This window comes from Peromyscus californicus, unplaced genomic scaffold (assembly GCF_007827085.1).
Source record: "Peromyscus californicus insignis strain IS unplaced genomic scaffold, ASM782708v3 Scaffold_10__1_contigs__length_136768540, whole genome shotgun sequence".
NCBI lineage: Eukaryota > Metazoa > Chordata > Mammalia > Rodentia > Cricetidae > Peromyscus > Peromyscus californicus.
Window position 1 is genome coordinate 25245656 of NW_026294391.1, and position 15341 is coordinate 25260996.

Sequence of the window (15341 nt, forward strand, 5' to 3'; positions counted from 1 at the left end):
TCCCAAGAGCAGATAAAAGAGTCAAAGACACCCCCATTCCCACTGTTAGGAGCCCCACAAAAACACCAAGCTAACAACTATAACATATTCAGAGGACCTGGTGCAGACCCATGCAGGCCCTGTTATTGCTGCTTCAGTCTCTGTGAGCCCATATGAGCCCTGCTTAGTTGATTCTGTGGGCCATGCTCTCCTGGTGTTCTCAACCCCTCTGGCTCCTACAGTCCTTCCTCCCCTCTTACACAGGGTTCCCCCAAGTTCCTCCTAATGTTTGAGTGTGGGTCTCTGTATCTGCTTCCATCAGCTGCCAGAAGAAGCCTTTCTGATGATAATTGAGCTAGGCACTGATTTATGAGTATAGCAGAATATCATTAGGAATCATTTCATTGACTTTTTTCCATTTGTGCTTGAGTCTATCCTAGGTCTCTGGGCTATCCAGCCTTCAGTTCCTAGTCATCCAGGCAGTATTGGGCATGGGCTCCCTCTCATAGCGTGGACCTCAAATTAGACATGTCATTGGTTGTCCACTCCCACAAGTTCTACACCACCATTGCCCCAGCACATCTTGCAGGCAGGGCAAGCTATACGTCGAAGATTTTGTGGCTGGGTTAATGTGGTCCCACCACTAGAAGCCTTGCCTTGTTACAAAGGATGGCCAGTTTAGGCTCCATAGTCTCTGTTACTAGGAGTCCTCGATAGGATCACCCTCATAGATTCCAGGGAATTTCCACTGCACTGTTTGCCATTGGCCCCCAGGTGCCCTCCAATTCCAGTTGTTTCTCCCATACTTTCTCCCTCCATCCCCCCGACCTGATCCCTCCTGTTCCCATCCCCATCTGCCCCCAGTCCACCTGCAAAATTTGTTCCATTTCCCCTTCCCAGGGAGATCCATGCCATATCATAATGCCCAAGGAAGGATCACTGATACCCCCAGAAAAGGATGCAATGGTGTAGATACTTTTCACTTACGTTTCAAAGTTCACTAATTTTTTGAATAGCTAATATATGTATATGATTCTAAACTGAAGTGCTGCATTTAGGACTCAGAAGTATATTCAGAAACAGGTCCTCATAAAATGTTTTCTATTCTTGTCTCAACCACCCTATTGCCTTCCATGATTGCATTTCTTATCTTAATTTCTAGGGATGTGTATTGCGCATGTAGGCAAGTGTACATAAGCCTTCCTCCTACTCATCTTTTTTTAGTAGATAGTGTATTTGTACAGTATTGTATATCTCAGTTTTTTCTTCATAACACAGCTTAGAGATCATTCCAAATCAGTGTGTGGCAAGATTTTACCTATGTCTGCACCTATGTCTGCTAACATGAGCCATAAGTTACTGAATTTTTGTGTCATTGTCTCCCCCCCCTCCCCCCGCCCCACTGCCTCCATCTTTCCTATTCAGTAGTCTGTTAATTTGAAATGCATCCTTTAAAATGTGCTGCCAAAGTTTGGAAGGGGTGTTTGCTTTTGATTGATTTCTTCCCCTTTGTTTTGGGTGCTAAGGATCAAACCAGTGGCCAAATTCATGCTAGGCAAATTATCTTGCCCAGCCCTCAGAATTTTTTTTCTTAACTGATTCATATTACTTATTAACGGAGATCAGAAACAGGTGGGTGTGTCTGAAATTTTTAATGCTGTGGCCAGATGTGGTAGTACACACCTGTAATCTCAGTATCCAAGAGGTAAAAAAAGAAGGATTGCAAAGTTCTGGGCCAGCCTGGACTACATGGTGATTCCCCACCTCAAATAATTTTGTTAGGATTTACCAAGCTGTTAAAAAGAATATAAAAGTGACTTTTCCTAAAGTTCGAAGCCTATGTAAATAATTATAGGTATATTTTGTCTGCCTGGCCAAATTGTATTTGAAGAGAACCAAGGACTAGCAGGATTAAGTTTTCAGCGGCCTTCTGTTTGTTTCCATTAATCAGAAAAGACTTGAACCAAAAAAATTTAATTTTTAGTCTGTACCTTTCTTATTCTGAAACTTTATAGTTTGTATTTTAACCTAGAAAAACTGAATATTTTGCATTTCAGATCCTATTCTTGCAATTAAAGTAAAACCATCATTGCAATTTTCCCCTTCTTTATTTATTTATTTTTTTTTTTGAGGCAGGGTCTGTTGTAGACTTTACAGTACTCATATTATAGGCATATAACTATCATGCCCACTTCTTGTATGTTTTGTTCACTTGTGTTTTTTTTAAAGATATTCTCTCTCTCTCTCTCTCTCTCTCTCTCTCTCTCTCTCTCTCTCTCTCTCTCTCCCTCTGTGTGTGTGTGTGTGTGTGTGTGTGTATGTGTGTGTGTGTGTGTGTGTGTGTGTGTGTGTGTGTGTGTGTGTGTGTGTATGTGTAGGTACCCGTGGAAGGAGGCCAAAAGGAGCTAAAAAATACCTTGGAGCTGGAGTCCCCAGTGCAGTGCTCTGAGCTACCTGATGTGGTGCTGGGATCTGAACTCTAGTCTCTGATAGAGCAGGAAGCACTCTTCATCATTGAACCACCTCTCCAGCCCTTGTGTTTCTTTCTGCTTGCTTCTGGGTGGTATATAAGTATGTGTGCATGTGTATGCATACCTGCACATGTGGAGGCCAGGGGTCAACATTAGATGTCTTCCTCTATTGCCCCCGACCTTATTTTTTGAGACAGGGTCTCTCACTGTATCTGGAACCTATGGATTAGCTAGACTGGCTGGCCATTGAACCCCTAAGGTCCTCCTGTCTCTGCCTCCGGGTACTAGAATTACAGGCAGGTGTTACCACATGTGGCTTTCCGCAGGGGGTCTAAATTCTAGTCCTCCTGCTAGCTCAGCAGTCACTTTACCCACTGAGCCATCTTTAGCCCTTTTGATATTTTGTTTTGGTGCTATGGGCTTTTTTATATTTTTTAGTTGGTTGAGGTTTGTTTTACTTGTAATGCTAGGCATTGAAGCCAGGTTCACAGCCATGCTAGAGGAGTACTTTACCATTGAGCCACATCAAGAGGCAGTTGTCAGTGTTATTGCACTACCTATGTTCTGTGTTTTGTGCAGAGTCTGCTCTACTGAGAGTTTTGCTGATCGGTTGTATTCCTCTTCTGTTTTAATGCATACTTTTATGATTTAAAAACCACACAAAGATACTCACACTACATTTAATGTTTTTGGCCATCTGAACTTCTTGCTGTGAAGTAAGCTAAAGATGTAACTTGATTTTTTTTCTTTGAAATGAATCCCATTTTTTTTCCTTATTTCACTAATTAAGCATATTTTCTTGACCCAAGTAATCAATTTTTAACATAGCATGAGAGAAATATTTCTCTCCACATTACTAGCAGGCTGATAAGGCATGTTCTCTTCTTTAGGATCCTTTCAAGTATAGCTACCCACCACTGGTAGATGATGACTTCCAGACACCACTGTGTGAAAACGGGCCGATTGCCAGCGAGGATGAAACCTCAAGTAAAGAGGATATAGAAGGTGATGGTAAAGAAACCTTGGAGACGGTATCTAATGAAGAACAACCAGTTCCGTCAGACAAGGTAATTTGAGGAATAAAGTTGAACGGAATCCAAAGCTGCCGTCTAAAGCTAGGGACGTAGCTTGGTGGTGGAGCACTTGTCCAGCATGCATGCTGCCCTAAGTTCAGTCCCTCGCACGTGGGGGAAAAGCCCTGTCATGCTTCCCCAGCTCAGCCTGCATCCTGGAGATAATCCAGTTGCCATGCTTCTGCGTCTTGAGAAAATGAAGGAGTGGGGATGAGGTCAATTGAATCGAAGCATACTTTTTTTTCCCTGAATAAAAAGAGCTGAGTCCATGCTCTGTGCAAAACTTGGCAAAGTCCATCTAGAAGGAGTTTTTGTGTCAAAAATATATTTATTTATCTAAGATAAAAATAAGTGATTAATATAAAACTTCACCTGGGTGAAATTCCTTTTTATCTTGTTTTGAAGAACTTGTTAATTGTCAGTCTTTACAAAACTTAGCAAGGGCTTGCGTGATAAGTACATTATAATTTAGAACAAATATCTTCAAGAATGTCATGTTTATAAGAGAATCATATAATATTTTTTTCATGGTCATGTCAATATATGTTAAACATGTCATTCAGACATGCTAAACATGTTAACACCTATAATTTGCATTGAATCTTGATATTTACTTGTTCTCCCAATGACTTGTCCAACTTGAACTAAAACTGCTTCATCTTGTCTACATTGTTTCTTTGTTTTTTTATCTATAGATCATCCCAACTGAGTCTGCTTCCAAAGCAGATGAAAACGAAAAAGTTGATTCAAAGATGAAAACTTTTAAAAAGCCATTGAGTGTTTTTAAAGGGCCCTTATTACACATCAGGTAACAAAGATCTTTTCCACTGCATTGCTGTAACATATCTTGATCATCTTAGGAATAGGGAGGACTGCAAGATTAAGGAAACTTCTACCCTCTTGTTTAAACTGTTGAGAGTAGACAGTACAATTTGTTAAGAGTACAATTTGCCTTCTTTTCCTGACTTAGTGACCATTTCTAACTACCCTTTTTATTATTTCTTCCACTGAGTGTGTGTTAAAGCCCTTATCACACTTCAGATGGTAATATTGAATATTCATTTATGAATCTTAATGATACATTTGTTTTATTACTGATACTTGTAAAAATAAGGGGATATATTTGTTGATTTGACCTTCTGAAAGCCCAGCGTGTTCTAGGAAAATAGGGTTTTGATGAAACCCTAATTTCAGACATATTTAGCTCCATTCTAGGTTGTTAATCCAAAACATTTGGGATTGGGAGCTGGGGGTACAGCTCACGGGTGGAATTGTGTAAAGCCCTGAGTTTGATCCCTAGCACCAGAAAACAAAGTCCAGGACGATTTCCTATATTATTTTTATTCAATATTGTTATACCATCACTGGTTAGTGATGACCTAATGTGGTATTCTTGTCCCTTTCCTTAAAACCTTCATGTGTAACTATGTTTGGAGTATATTGGAGTACACCTTTCATCAACAATACAGCTAGACTTCTAAAAAATGCAATCGAAATTCTCTAATTGACAGAGCTGCTTTGTTTACGTGTGTGTTGATTCTTGGTGCAGGTGGATTTGGATTTATTGCCATTGTCTGTGTAAGAATGTGAGTGAGGGAAAGCCACCCAACATAAATTTTGTCTCCCACAGTTTTTCTTTGCCCTTTTTCACCTTTGGAGTTTTGTCAGTTTGCACTTTTTCTTTGACTAGTTTGGAAGTCAACATTTCGTGCTTCGCAGAAGGACCATCCAAAGCATAGATCCTAGCCTACAACTCTTGAGATTCAACAGTGAGAGCAGCTGGAAAGGCAGGCTAGAATAGGACAGTTTCCAGGACTGCACTTTGGCCATGACCCCACTACCTGTGCCCCCATCAGAGTCACAGAGCTGCTCCTTCGAGTGCACAAGGAGCCCACCCCACTAATGTCATCTCCCCAAGGTGCTCCTGATTTTTGTACTGTTTACTGAGACAGGCTCTGATATCTGTAACATTGCTGCTTTTTCATGTCTCCTGTTGCACAGGCTCCAAGAGCAATTAAGCAGTTGTGTATGTTTACCATCTTGCCCAAAGGTGGGCAAGTTTATCCTTAAACACATGTCTTCTCTAGATTAATGAATATCCTTGATGGGAAGATGTTTCTTGTGTAACACATCAAGTAGAAACATATCTCCATCTGGGCTTAGCAGTGCAAGCCTTCAATTCCAGCAATCGTAAGAGGCAAGAGGCTCACACTTGGACCCTAGCCTGGGCTACCTAAAGAGTCTCAAAACGTTAAGATACATAAATACATACATATATAAATATATGTGTATATATACTTAAGTTATATGAAAAAAAATGACGTAAGCTATTCAGTTTTCAATTTAAAGCAAAAACACTACGCCAAATGTCCTTCCCTTTGTTTTGAGGCAACTGACACAGTTTGGTTAATGTTAAGCTACACAATTTTTTGGGAGAATTGAATCTTTTCATTTCAGGCTATAGATACTACAGTAGCCAATAATAGCAAACTTGGAAGCTTGAGACTTACTAGTTTTGCTAGTTTAACTGCCCTCTGGTTGCTACTCCAAATTTCTTTCCGTGTCTGTCTTTTCTCCTCCATTACTCAGAAAAGCCATTGTGTAGTAAGAAATTATTCTGTTACTTAAATATATCCCTAATAAGCTTTCTGTGAGATTATGTTCTTCTCTATTGGTGTAAAAAAGGTGCTCAAGTCGAAGCTGTTTGTAATTAGGGAGAGCTGGAGCGGTAATGCCGTCTGTGTTCTTTTCATTATAATCCATAACCTCCCAAAGAGCTTACGCAGATCCACCTTAGATTGTGTTGATTATAGGATTAATTCAGCATCTTCATAATTCTCTCTTCTGTTCCTTCCTGTTTTCTTTCTGACCTTAGGGAAAACCATAGTGCTTCCTAGCATGTGCAGCATCAGAAGTTTAAAGTACAAAATGATATTAGGAAACTGTTTTTGTAGTCATCTTTTATAAGGAAGTCTCTTCATACAAATGAGCGTGAACTATCGGCCAAACGTTTTTTCAGACTAATGATTAGAATGCTGTTTAGTCTGAGTGCTATAAATGCATTATTTGCTTATCCACCTAGCCCAGCCGAAGAATTGTATTTCGGAAGTGTGGAGTCTGGAGAGAAGAAAACTCTAATAGTGTTGACAAATGTCACAAAAAATATAGTGGCCTTTAAGGTAAGAAACAAAACAAAACCTTAAAGCCATACTAAGTTATGAAAGTGATTGGAGGCATATACTGATGGAAAGAGTAGTCCTCGAGCAATGGACAACTGTGCATATCATAGTCAGCTTGTGCCCTCTTTTTATTTCTAGTACTTTAAGCCCTGTTGCATTCCCTTCTAGTAGGGCTGATAGTGACTGTGGTCTCCTACACTTCATATTTGCTGACACATTAGGATCCAATAGAAACGACACTCCAGGATATACCAAATGTGAGGGGAAAGGTACTTCCGATTTGATGGTTTTAGCCTTCACTGTTGTAAATTAGATGTTTCATACATGTGCACATATCTGCTCACATACATACAACAAAAGGAAAGCTAGGGCCAGGTGTGGTAGTGCATGTCTTTAATCCCAACTCATGAGAGGCAAAGGCAGGTTGACCTCTATGAGTTTGAGGCCAGCCTGGTCTACATAGCCAGCTTCAGGCCAGCAATGGCTACAAAGTAACACCCTATCTCAAAAAAAAAGGGGCGGGGGGAGGCGAAGGCCAAGTGTCAGTCAAACTTAAAAGTAGGTTTTTAAATAACTCAGGATGTTTTTATCGTATTGGTGAACAAATAACATTCTACACATAACAACCAAGGTGGTTGCATAGACTTCATTCATTGTTTATTAGCTGCCCTTTTGTAAGGCCATTCTTAAGCCCTGCCTCCAAACCAGCATGAGGTCATGTGGTAACTGTTTGTAACCAGGTGAGAACCACTGCTCCAGAAAAGTACAGAGTTAAGCCAAGCAACAGCAGCTGTGATCCTGGAGCTTCAGTTGATATAATCGTTTCTCCACATGGAGGTGAGTTGTCTTTCCTTATTTTTTTTCTTAATGTATTCTTAAATAATGCCTCATGTTCAGAAGTAGTTGACCCATATATGATGGACTACACAGGATTTTTTTGTGTGTTTTTATTTGGTTATACTTTGGTGGGGTTTTTTTTTGTTTGTTTTGGGTGGTGTTTTATTTTGTTTTCTTGGTTTGGAGCATTATTGTTGTATTGTATTGGGGTTTCCTTTGGTTTTTTTTTGAGAAAGAACTTAGAGTTGGGTGGGTATGGAGGTAGGGAGAATCAGGAAGGACTTATAGGGGAGGAAAGAATATGATCAAAATATATTTAAATGTAAAATTGTTTTAAATAATTTTTTTTAAATCGTAACAATGCATTAAGCCATATATCTAGTCCCATGACAGTTGGTGTTCATATGTTGCATTATTCTTTTGGAATACAGGCTTAAGAGTCTCTGCCCAAGACCGGTTTCTGATAATGGCTGCAGAAATGGAGCAGTCATCTGGCACTGGGCCAGCAGAATTGACCCAGTTCTGGAAAGAAGTTCCAAGAAGCAAGGTGATGGAACATAGGTAAGCACTTTTACTCACAGCCTCTCAAATGAGATGGAAGACTAAGAATCGGAAATTCCTGCATGGCAGGGAGGGCACTGTCCTTTTCTTACAACTGTTCGATTCTTGGGGTGCCTGGATTGAAAAAGGGGAGCTGCTCACGGACTGCCCAGTTGACAGGTGTCCATCTCTGACCCTCAAGTCCACCTTCTCGGAATGCTTACTCACTTGGTTCATAGACTGTGGCAGTGTAAAGTCGAAGGGTAAGGCGGGAGGTAAAGGGCCACTGGTGAACCCTAGCTGAGATCCATTGGCACATGCCCATGTTGGAGTACTCCGGAGCTACTCAGAGAATTCAGCCACTCTGTTCCCACACGAAGAAACCCGTAGATAACAATTAGAAAAGCTGCTCAGAGAAACATGGAAACACAGCTGGATACTTGTGTGCGCCGTTGTATGTCATCTGTGACAAATGTCTTTAAATATGTACTGGAAAGTAAAGGAAACACGAGGAGACTGCTTTCTACTTTGTTTTGCTTTACTCCCTTTTAAAGTGGGATTACAATTTATTGAAGTGACATCAGTTTTGCCTCCCCCACCCCACCCAAGAATATTTGCCAACATCCAGAGACATCTTTATTTTTCACAACCCAGGGGTGGGGTACAGTGGGCATCTAGCAAATGTTCCTAAGCTTCCTACAGCCCAAATCATGAGCCCCCCAAACCAGTAGCGCTGAGGTAGGAAAGCCTGGTTTATAGAGTGGTGAAGGATGGTCTCTCTGCTGCCACACTGACTAGGACCTGAAGGAAATGAAAGAGGAAGGAAGTCACACTGCGACCGATTGTAACCGCACAGAGAGCTTTTGTGGTGGCGGGTAAAGCAAGTTTCAAGAAAAAGCCATGTGCTTGGGCTTACAGGAAAAACTGGGGGGAGAGTGTGGCCAGGAGACAGCTAGCCGAGCACTAGATCCTTTCTTCTGAGGAGTGTTGAATTTGGCCCAGCCTAGAGGAGTATTGTGTGGTCCAAGAACAGCTCTCGTCAGGTCAGTAAAGTCCAGAGAATAAAGTGTGTCACAGAGAAGTGACCAGTAGTCCCAAGTACTGCCATGCAGATAAAGAAAGATGAGGCACTGGCGCTGCCCACTGATGGGCACATTGCTGAAGGTACTGCTGACCGGAAAGAGCACTTTCAGGATGCAGGAACCACATCAGGCAGAGCCCATGCCAAAGAGATGGATTTGGCCAACTGGGCTAGACTAGAGGTGTGGCAGACTAGAGAGCAACTGTGAAGTTGATGAAGGGTCTTGGTTTTGGTTTTGTTTTCAGTAGTGGTTTGTTTCTGTTTGGGTATTGGGGGTACTTATTGGCTTGGGGGGTTGTTTGTTCGTTGACACAGGGTGTCATTGTATAGCCAAGCATTAGCCTCAAACTTGTAACAATTCTCCTGGCCCAGCCTTTGAAGTACTGGCATTAGAAGTGCTCTCCACTATGCCCAGGCTGTCTTGAGGTTTTTAACATGAGAAACTTGAGCACTGTTTAAATAAACAGCCTGGGGGAGGCAGCTCAGGGCGACAGTGCTTGCCCCTCATGTGCAAGGTCCTTGGTTCCACACCCCCCCACACACACACCCAAAAAATGAGGAACATGGCAATAAGGACCTATAACCCAACACACAGTGCTTGCAGGTTGCAGCAGGAAGATCAAAAGTTTGAGGCTAGCATGGACTCCATAGGAAAACCATGTTTCAAAGAAGAAAATAAAGCTAACAAAAAACACTGGAGAAGTTGATGCAGGTCCGGCTGAGTAGAGGTACCACCTGTTTTTCACGAAATAATAACAATCCTTACATTTTCAAATCATAGCCTAGGAACAAAACCTATATTCTGTCAAGCTTTGTTTGTTTTGGTTTCCTGTGGTTTGCTCTGTTCATGAAATGGGGCTTTGCTATGTACTCCAGGGGTGACCTGAGCCTCAAGATCTTTCTGCTTTTAGTTAAAAGCATGGGAAATTTTTGCAAGGTTAAGAGCAAGGGACACAAAAAGAATTCGAGATTAACTCAAAGTGCTTATGAAACACTCAAAATGAGGGGGTCCGTTAAATGTAAGTTGCTTTACTTTCTTTGCTTTGGGTTTTACCAGTTGCTAATGGCTGCCTTCTCCAGAGCTCTCACCTAGAAGGTAGGAGGGATCCCGGTGGCTTGAGACTAAAAGCTCTAATAAAGCACCATCCTCCATTCTAGAAATTGAAAGCTAATCTGGGTAAATTCTACTGAGCAACATACAAAGAAGCCTTCTATTGAATTTCCTGGGGCAGTGGGCAGTATGCACAGCCTCTTGTTCTTTATACACACACATTAGGTAGCTAAAAGGGGACTGGGGGTTAAGCTCAGTGGTTTAGAAGCAGGCACAAAGCCTAAGCTTTCATTTTCACTGGAGAATAAAAGACCCCAGAAGATAATAGATAAATATAGACTGAGCTACTTTCTGGATTGTGCCTAAGGAGAGGAATGAAACCTTCGCCTCCAGTACACAACCACTTGCATTTGACTCTGCACTCCCTATTTTACTTTCAGAAAAAATATTTACTAAAGCTTTGAAGAAGTTATGTTTCCTTTGAATTTCCTAGGTTAAGATGCCATACTGTTGAGAGCAGCAAACCAAACACTCTCATGCTGAAAGACGGTGCTTCTAACATGTCAGATAAAACCAGTGAAGATCTATATCTGCAAGTAAGTGTGCTTTCTGCCTGACTAAACAATCGCCAGTGGTAATCGACACCAGAAGGCCATCTGTGTTCCACTAATTAAGGGAACCTTTTAATAGAGACAAGGAAAGTTGGTTTTTGCCCTCTTTCTTCCCTTTTTTTTGGTTTTGGTTTTGTTTCTTTTGCAGGGTTTAGGGTTTGTTTGTTTGTTTGTTTGTTGGGGTTTCTGTTTTTTGCTTTTGGAGACAAAGACTCATCTTGAACCCAGGCTGGCCTGGAACTCCTTGTAATCCTCCTGCCACAGCCTTCCAAGTGCTAGAGTTACTTACAGGTGTGGGCCACCACGCCTGGCCTGGGAGTGCCCTCTTCTTTGTGAAGAGGTCAGTTAGAAATGGTACATGGCAGGTTGCTTTCAGAAGGCCACAAGCATTTAAAGACTCTGACAATTTTACTATGGAATCAGGGCCAAATAGTAAAGCACATAGTGCTTTGGTGAGTACAAAAGACTTGCACCTTATATAAAAAGGGCTCCAACTAGTACATATCAATTGGAAAGAAACAAAAGGTCTTCGTGCATCTACCTCAGTGGTGGAGTTTTTACTTATCATGGCAGTGCCCTAGGTGTGATGCCCAAAAGGAAAGAGAAACCAAAGAGATCTAAATAGCCCAAAGGTGTCTGGACCTCCAGGAAGTGATAACTCTGTCCTGTTTTAACTAGAACATTGGACCTTTCAGAGTAGAGCGTGAAGGACATACGTGTCCACCAAACTTTACATCGAATGCCTCCTTCCATTTTTAGCCCCCAACCTTTCAGAGTAGATGGGCCCCTTCCCTTTAGTGTTTAGAGTTCTGATATTCCAGTTTGGCATGGTTTATGATTATTTCATTGATATCAATCTTTCGTCCCTTTTTTTCTTCCCATTCAGCTCAATCGTTTACTAGAAAGCAATAGGAAACTTGAAGACCAACTCCAGCGCTCTATCTGGTTCCAACAGCTGCTGCTTGCCTTAACAATGGTCTTGCTTGCTTTTGTCGTGTCTTTCTTTTATTCGTTATACAGTTAAAGAAGTGGTGCCTGGTCAGAAACCTAACTCCTTCAGACATTATCTGGAGAAGGTATACAGACCCCACTCAAACTTCTCTACCCCCCTTCTAGAACTACTGTACATCTGGGCTTCCTAAAAGGAAATATGTAGCATATAGGAGGGTGCCTAGCTTGAAAATCAGTTGTTTGAATAGAGAAATGTCCAAGGCATTGATTATTAGAGACTATAGTTAGTTAGGAAACTAAGTAAAGGCATATGCATTATGTAAATTAATAGCTTAAACGTAATTTATTTTTTTCTTTTTGATTTGAATGCCTTCACAGCAAAGTTTTATCATGTAAATACATGAGCTGAGCTGAAAAGTCTAAGTAACATGCATTGTTGTAGCCAAAAGATGTATGTAATCTGCTTTTTTAAAAAATACAGAATTACTAGCTGAGCTGACGTAATCGCTTTTCTATACTATGTATGTAAAATATGTATATTGAAAAGTAAACATACTTAAACAGAGTAACTTATGTAATCATGACTTTGTAACTTTGAGAACGCCTTCCAGATGGTAGTCAAGATTCTTTTTGGAATGTAAAGCTAGTTCATGGCAAAAGCACCTTAGCCTTTGTTTCTCAGCATTGCTGAGCGGCCCGCCTCTTACTAATCTGGGCTCTTTAGTGAACACTCTGGTTTTGACCCAATAGGGAAAGCTACATGTGGTTGAATTTTCGTTGATTTCTGGTAGCAGTGCCCAGAAAGAAAGTCTCCAAAACAGCCCCCCCTTTCTAGTCAATTCTATGCAGTTTCATGCCGTTCACTCTGTTTGGACACTGAACCTTTTTGCCTGGTTTAGTATAAGGGCCTACTCTTCCATTGTTCCATCTTCTCCTTCATCCCAGGGCAAAGGAGTCTCCTCTGTGGACCACAGATTATGCCATGTAAACCCTCATTTTTAAATGAAAGGCATTAGGTAATGTTGTTGACAGTCTAGTCTAGTCTATTAGTTATACTAATATAACTAACCTTGGCTTCAAAATGGTCCTTGTTAAAATTGTTGGTGAGAAGGAAACCTTGAAAAGACTGGAGTATCCATGTGTGCAAATATAAAAGCAAAACAAAGAGGCTTAGGGGATGGGAACCACTACTTCCAATGGGCTCTCTGGACCACTTGATACTCTGCCTTTGGTATATTCATACGGCTCCTAAATTCCTCCAGAGATACACCTTGCAGAAGCAGAAGCTAATGACATTAGTTTGTGTTATCATCAACATGACCAGTTTCAGTCACTTTAGGTTCAAATGTATATCTACTTTTGATGAAAGAAAAGTAGTCTGCCTAGCAAATGTATTTGTAGCCATGTTTGGAGATTTATTATTCTCAGGAGTAGAGTTGGAGGCTTTCAGCTTAAAGAAGTTGATTCCAAAACCGAGTTTTGAGGAGTGATGTAACAGAGCTCCTTCAAAAGTCGGCTAAGGAAATAAAACCTTAAAAGGACACTAGTGTAATACTTTGTCTTAATTTGGGTTTTTCTGTTTCAGTTTGCCACCTCCAGATGTGAAACAGACTGCAGTCCACACTAAGTACTGTGCACAGTATCTATGTCCCTGTATGTTCACAGTGACTTCCCAAGTGGTAGATTTGGGGCCTTAATATAATCTCATCCCAAAGTATTTGTCTGTGCTTTTCATTCCTCATCAGATAAATGAAGAATCAATTAGCCAAGATGAGGAATAAAATTGTCCTAACAGTGTCCCTTTAATGTTTCATAAGAAAATGGTGTTGGCACACTAAATACCCTTCCTTGCTTAATGTCTGGTCAGTTGAATTTAGTAACATACCTTGTTAGCATTCATTGTAATGTAACATACATGAATGTAACACATACATTGTTACATCACTCCTCAAAACTGTGGTGAATGTGACTAAACCGAACTGCGGAAAATTAACCATAATGTCAAAGGCGTCTAAACTTTTCTACTAATCTTGATTAATCTATATATTTACATTTTATTTCGTTCTGTCTTCATTTAATTTAATCACATTTGCATGATTATTTTTGGTATTCTAATCAGTAATTTTATCTCTAATCATGTCATTGCCTTTTCGTGATCAAATTGCCAGGGATTTTCATTTTGATTTTTGTTTTCACATGGGGATGGAAATTAATACATTTTCCATGAAAACATTAATAAAAGATCATTAGCTTGATCTGCAAGTAGCCTAAAATGCAATTACTGGTAAACCTAGTCTCAAATTTCATAAAACCATAACTTTTTATATCTTGCCACTAATTTTGACTGGATTTAATAGCACTTTATTGTATAATTATAAAAAATATATTCCTAGAATTGTTGTTGCCAGTGTAATTTCTCTAATGTTCTGGTGCTTTTCATATATTTTCAGTATTTTTATTACTATATTGGTATTTTCTTTGTATAAATTGATCAAAAGAACATGTTTTCTATTTTAATATGTTTTAGAAAATAATTACATTTATGAAATAAATATCATCAGGAAAAAACTCTTGTCTCTAAGTGATAAATCATTGTTTTAAAAAAAAAACCCAATGTTCAGACCATCTCTTCCCTTCTACAGATCATCATAATCCCATTTGGATCTCCTTTGCATTTTGTAAGGACACTCACTACCTTAGGCTTCCAAAGATGAATTCCATGTCAAGAGACCCTATGCTTGAGTACAGCCAGTTTCTCCCCATCCCTGTGCCTAGTTTAGGCCGCACCCCCAGTGCAGTTTGGGACATTAAACTCACTACTTTAGCTTGAACCTCTGGAACCACAGAAGTCTAGATTGCCTCATGTCCCCCTACTTGAGTTCTTGCACAGAGGTGTTTGATGGGTGACTGGGTGATGGAAGGGCACAAAGACAGCCCAAGCTGGTGACAGAAGAGACCTTTGAAGCTGACACCATTTGTCCCCTCACTATTAGAAGACATAACTTTCCCAAAAAGCAGCCCCTCATGGAAATCAAATGAATAACTGGTCGTCCTACGTTGAAAAGCAGCGATACAAGATCAGGGAAGAAAAGGGCCCAACACATGTGACAAAAGAAAAAGTGACTCACAATGACAGAACATGAGCCCGCAGAGTGAAGTACCAACCTGGGACCCGGGTGAGCTTTCCTAAAGGAAGCTTTTCTGGGCGGCAAGTTTCTCAGGGGAAATCTTTGCTTAGGGAAGGGTTGATGCCAAAGAGTTGCTCTTTCTCCCTTCACTTTTCACCACCCACTGAAGGGCTCTTCACATCACTAGTACGTACCATGGGCCTTCCCAAACACACCGGGCTTTTCCTCCCTCCAGAGACCAAAGGAACGAACTTGAATTCTTCCCATTTATTCCATATGAGACAGTCGTTCAACAGACTGCCTGTGTCCTAGTCACCTCCCTACACTTCATATCTAGGGAAAGGTAGCCCATGTGTATCTTCTCCCTATTGGGTGATTATGTCTTGTACATGATAGATGTGAGAGTGAGGAAATAACATATTTAACCTGCCCACTGAGGC

The 15341-nt window shown here is 40.7% G+C and overlaps 1 protein-coding gene across 1 annotated transcript in view; it reads left to right on the plus strand.

Annotated features, from left to right (window-relative positions):
• Mospd2 (motile sperm domain containing 2) overlaps window positions 1-14290 on the plus strand; it is a 41387-nt gene extending 27097 nt beyond the window's left edge. The window contains exons 9-15 of the mRNA XM_052716859.1: window positions 3341-3517; window positions 4219-4331; window positions 6606-6702; window positions 7443-7539; window positions 7971-8100; window positions 10705-10807; window positions 11709-14290. Of these exons, the coding sequence (XP_052572819.1) occupies window positions 3341-3517; window positions 4219-4331; window positions 6606-6702; window positions 7443-7539; window positions 7971-8100; window positions 10705-10807; window positions 11709-11846 (855 nt within the window). The 3' untranslated portion in view covers window positions 11847-14290. The remainder of the gene's footprint in view (window positions 1-3340; window positions 3518-4218; window positions 4332-6605; window positions 6703-7442; window positions 7540-7970; window positions 8101-10704; window positions 10808-11708) is intronic.
• Window positions 14291-15341: the final 1051 nt, after the last annotated feature.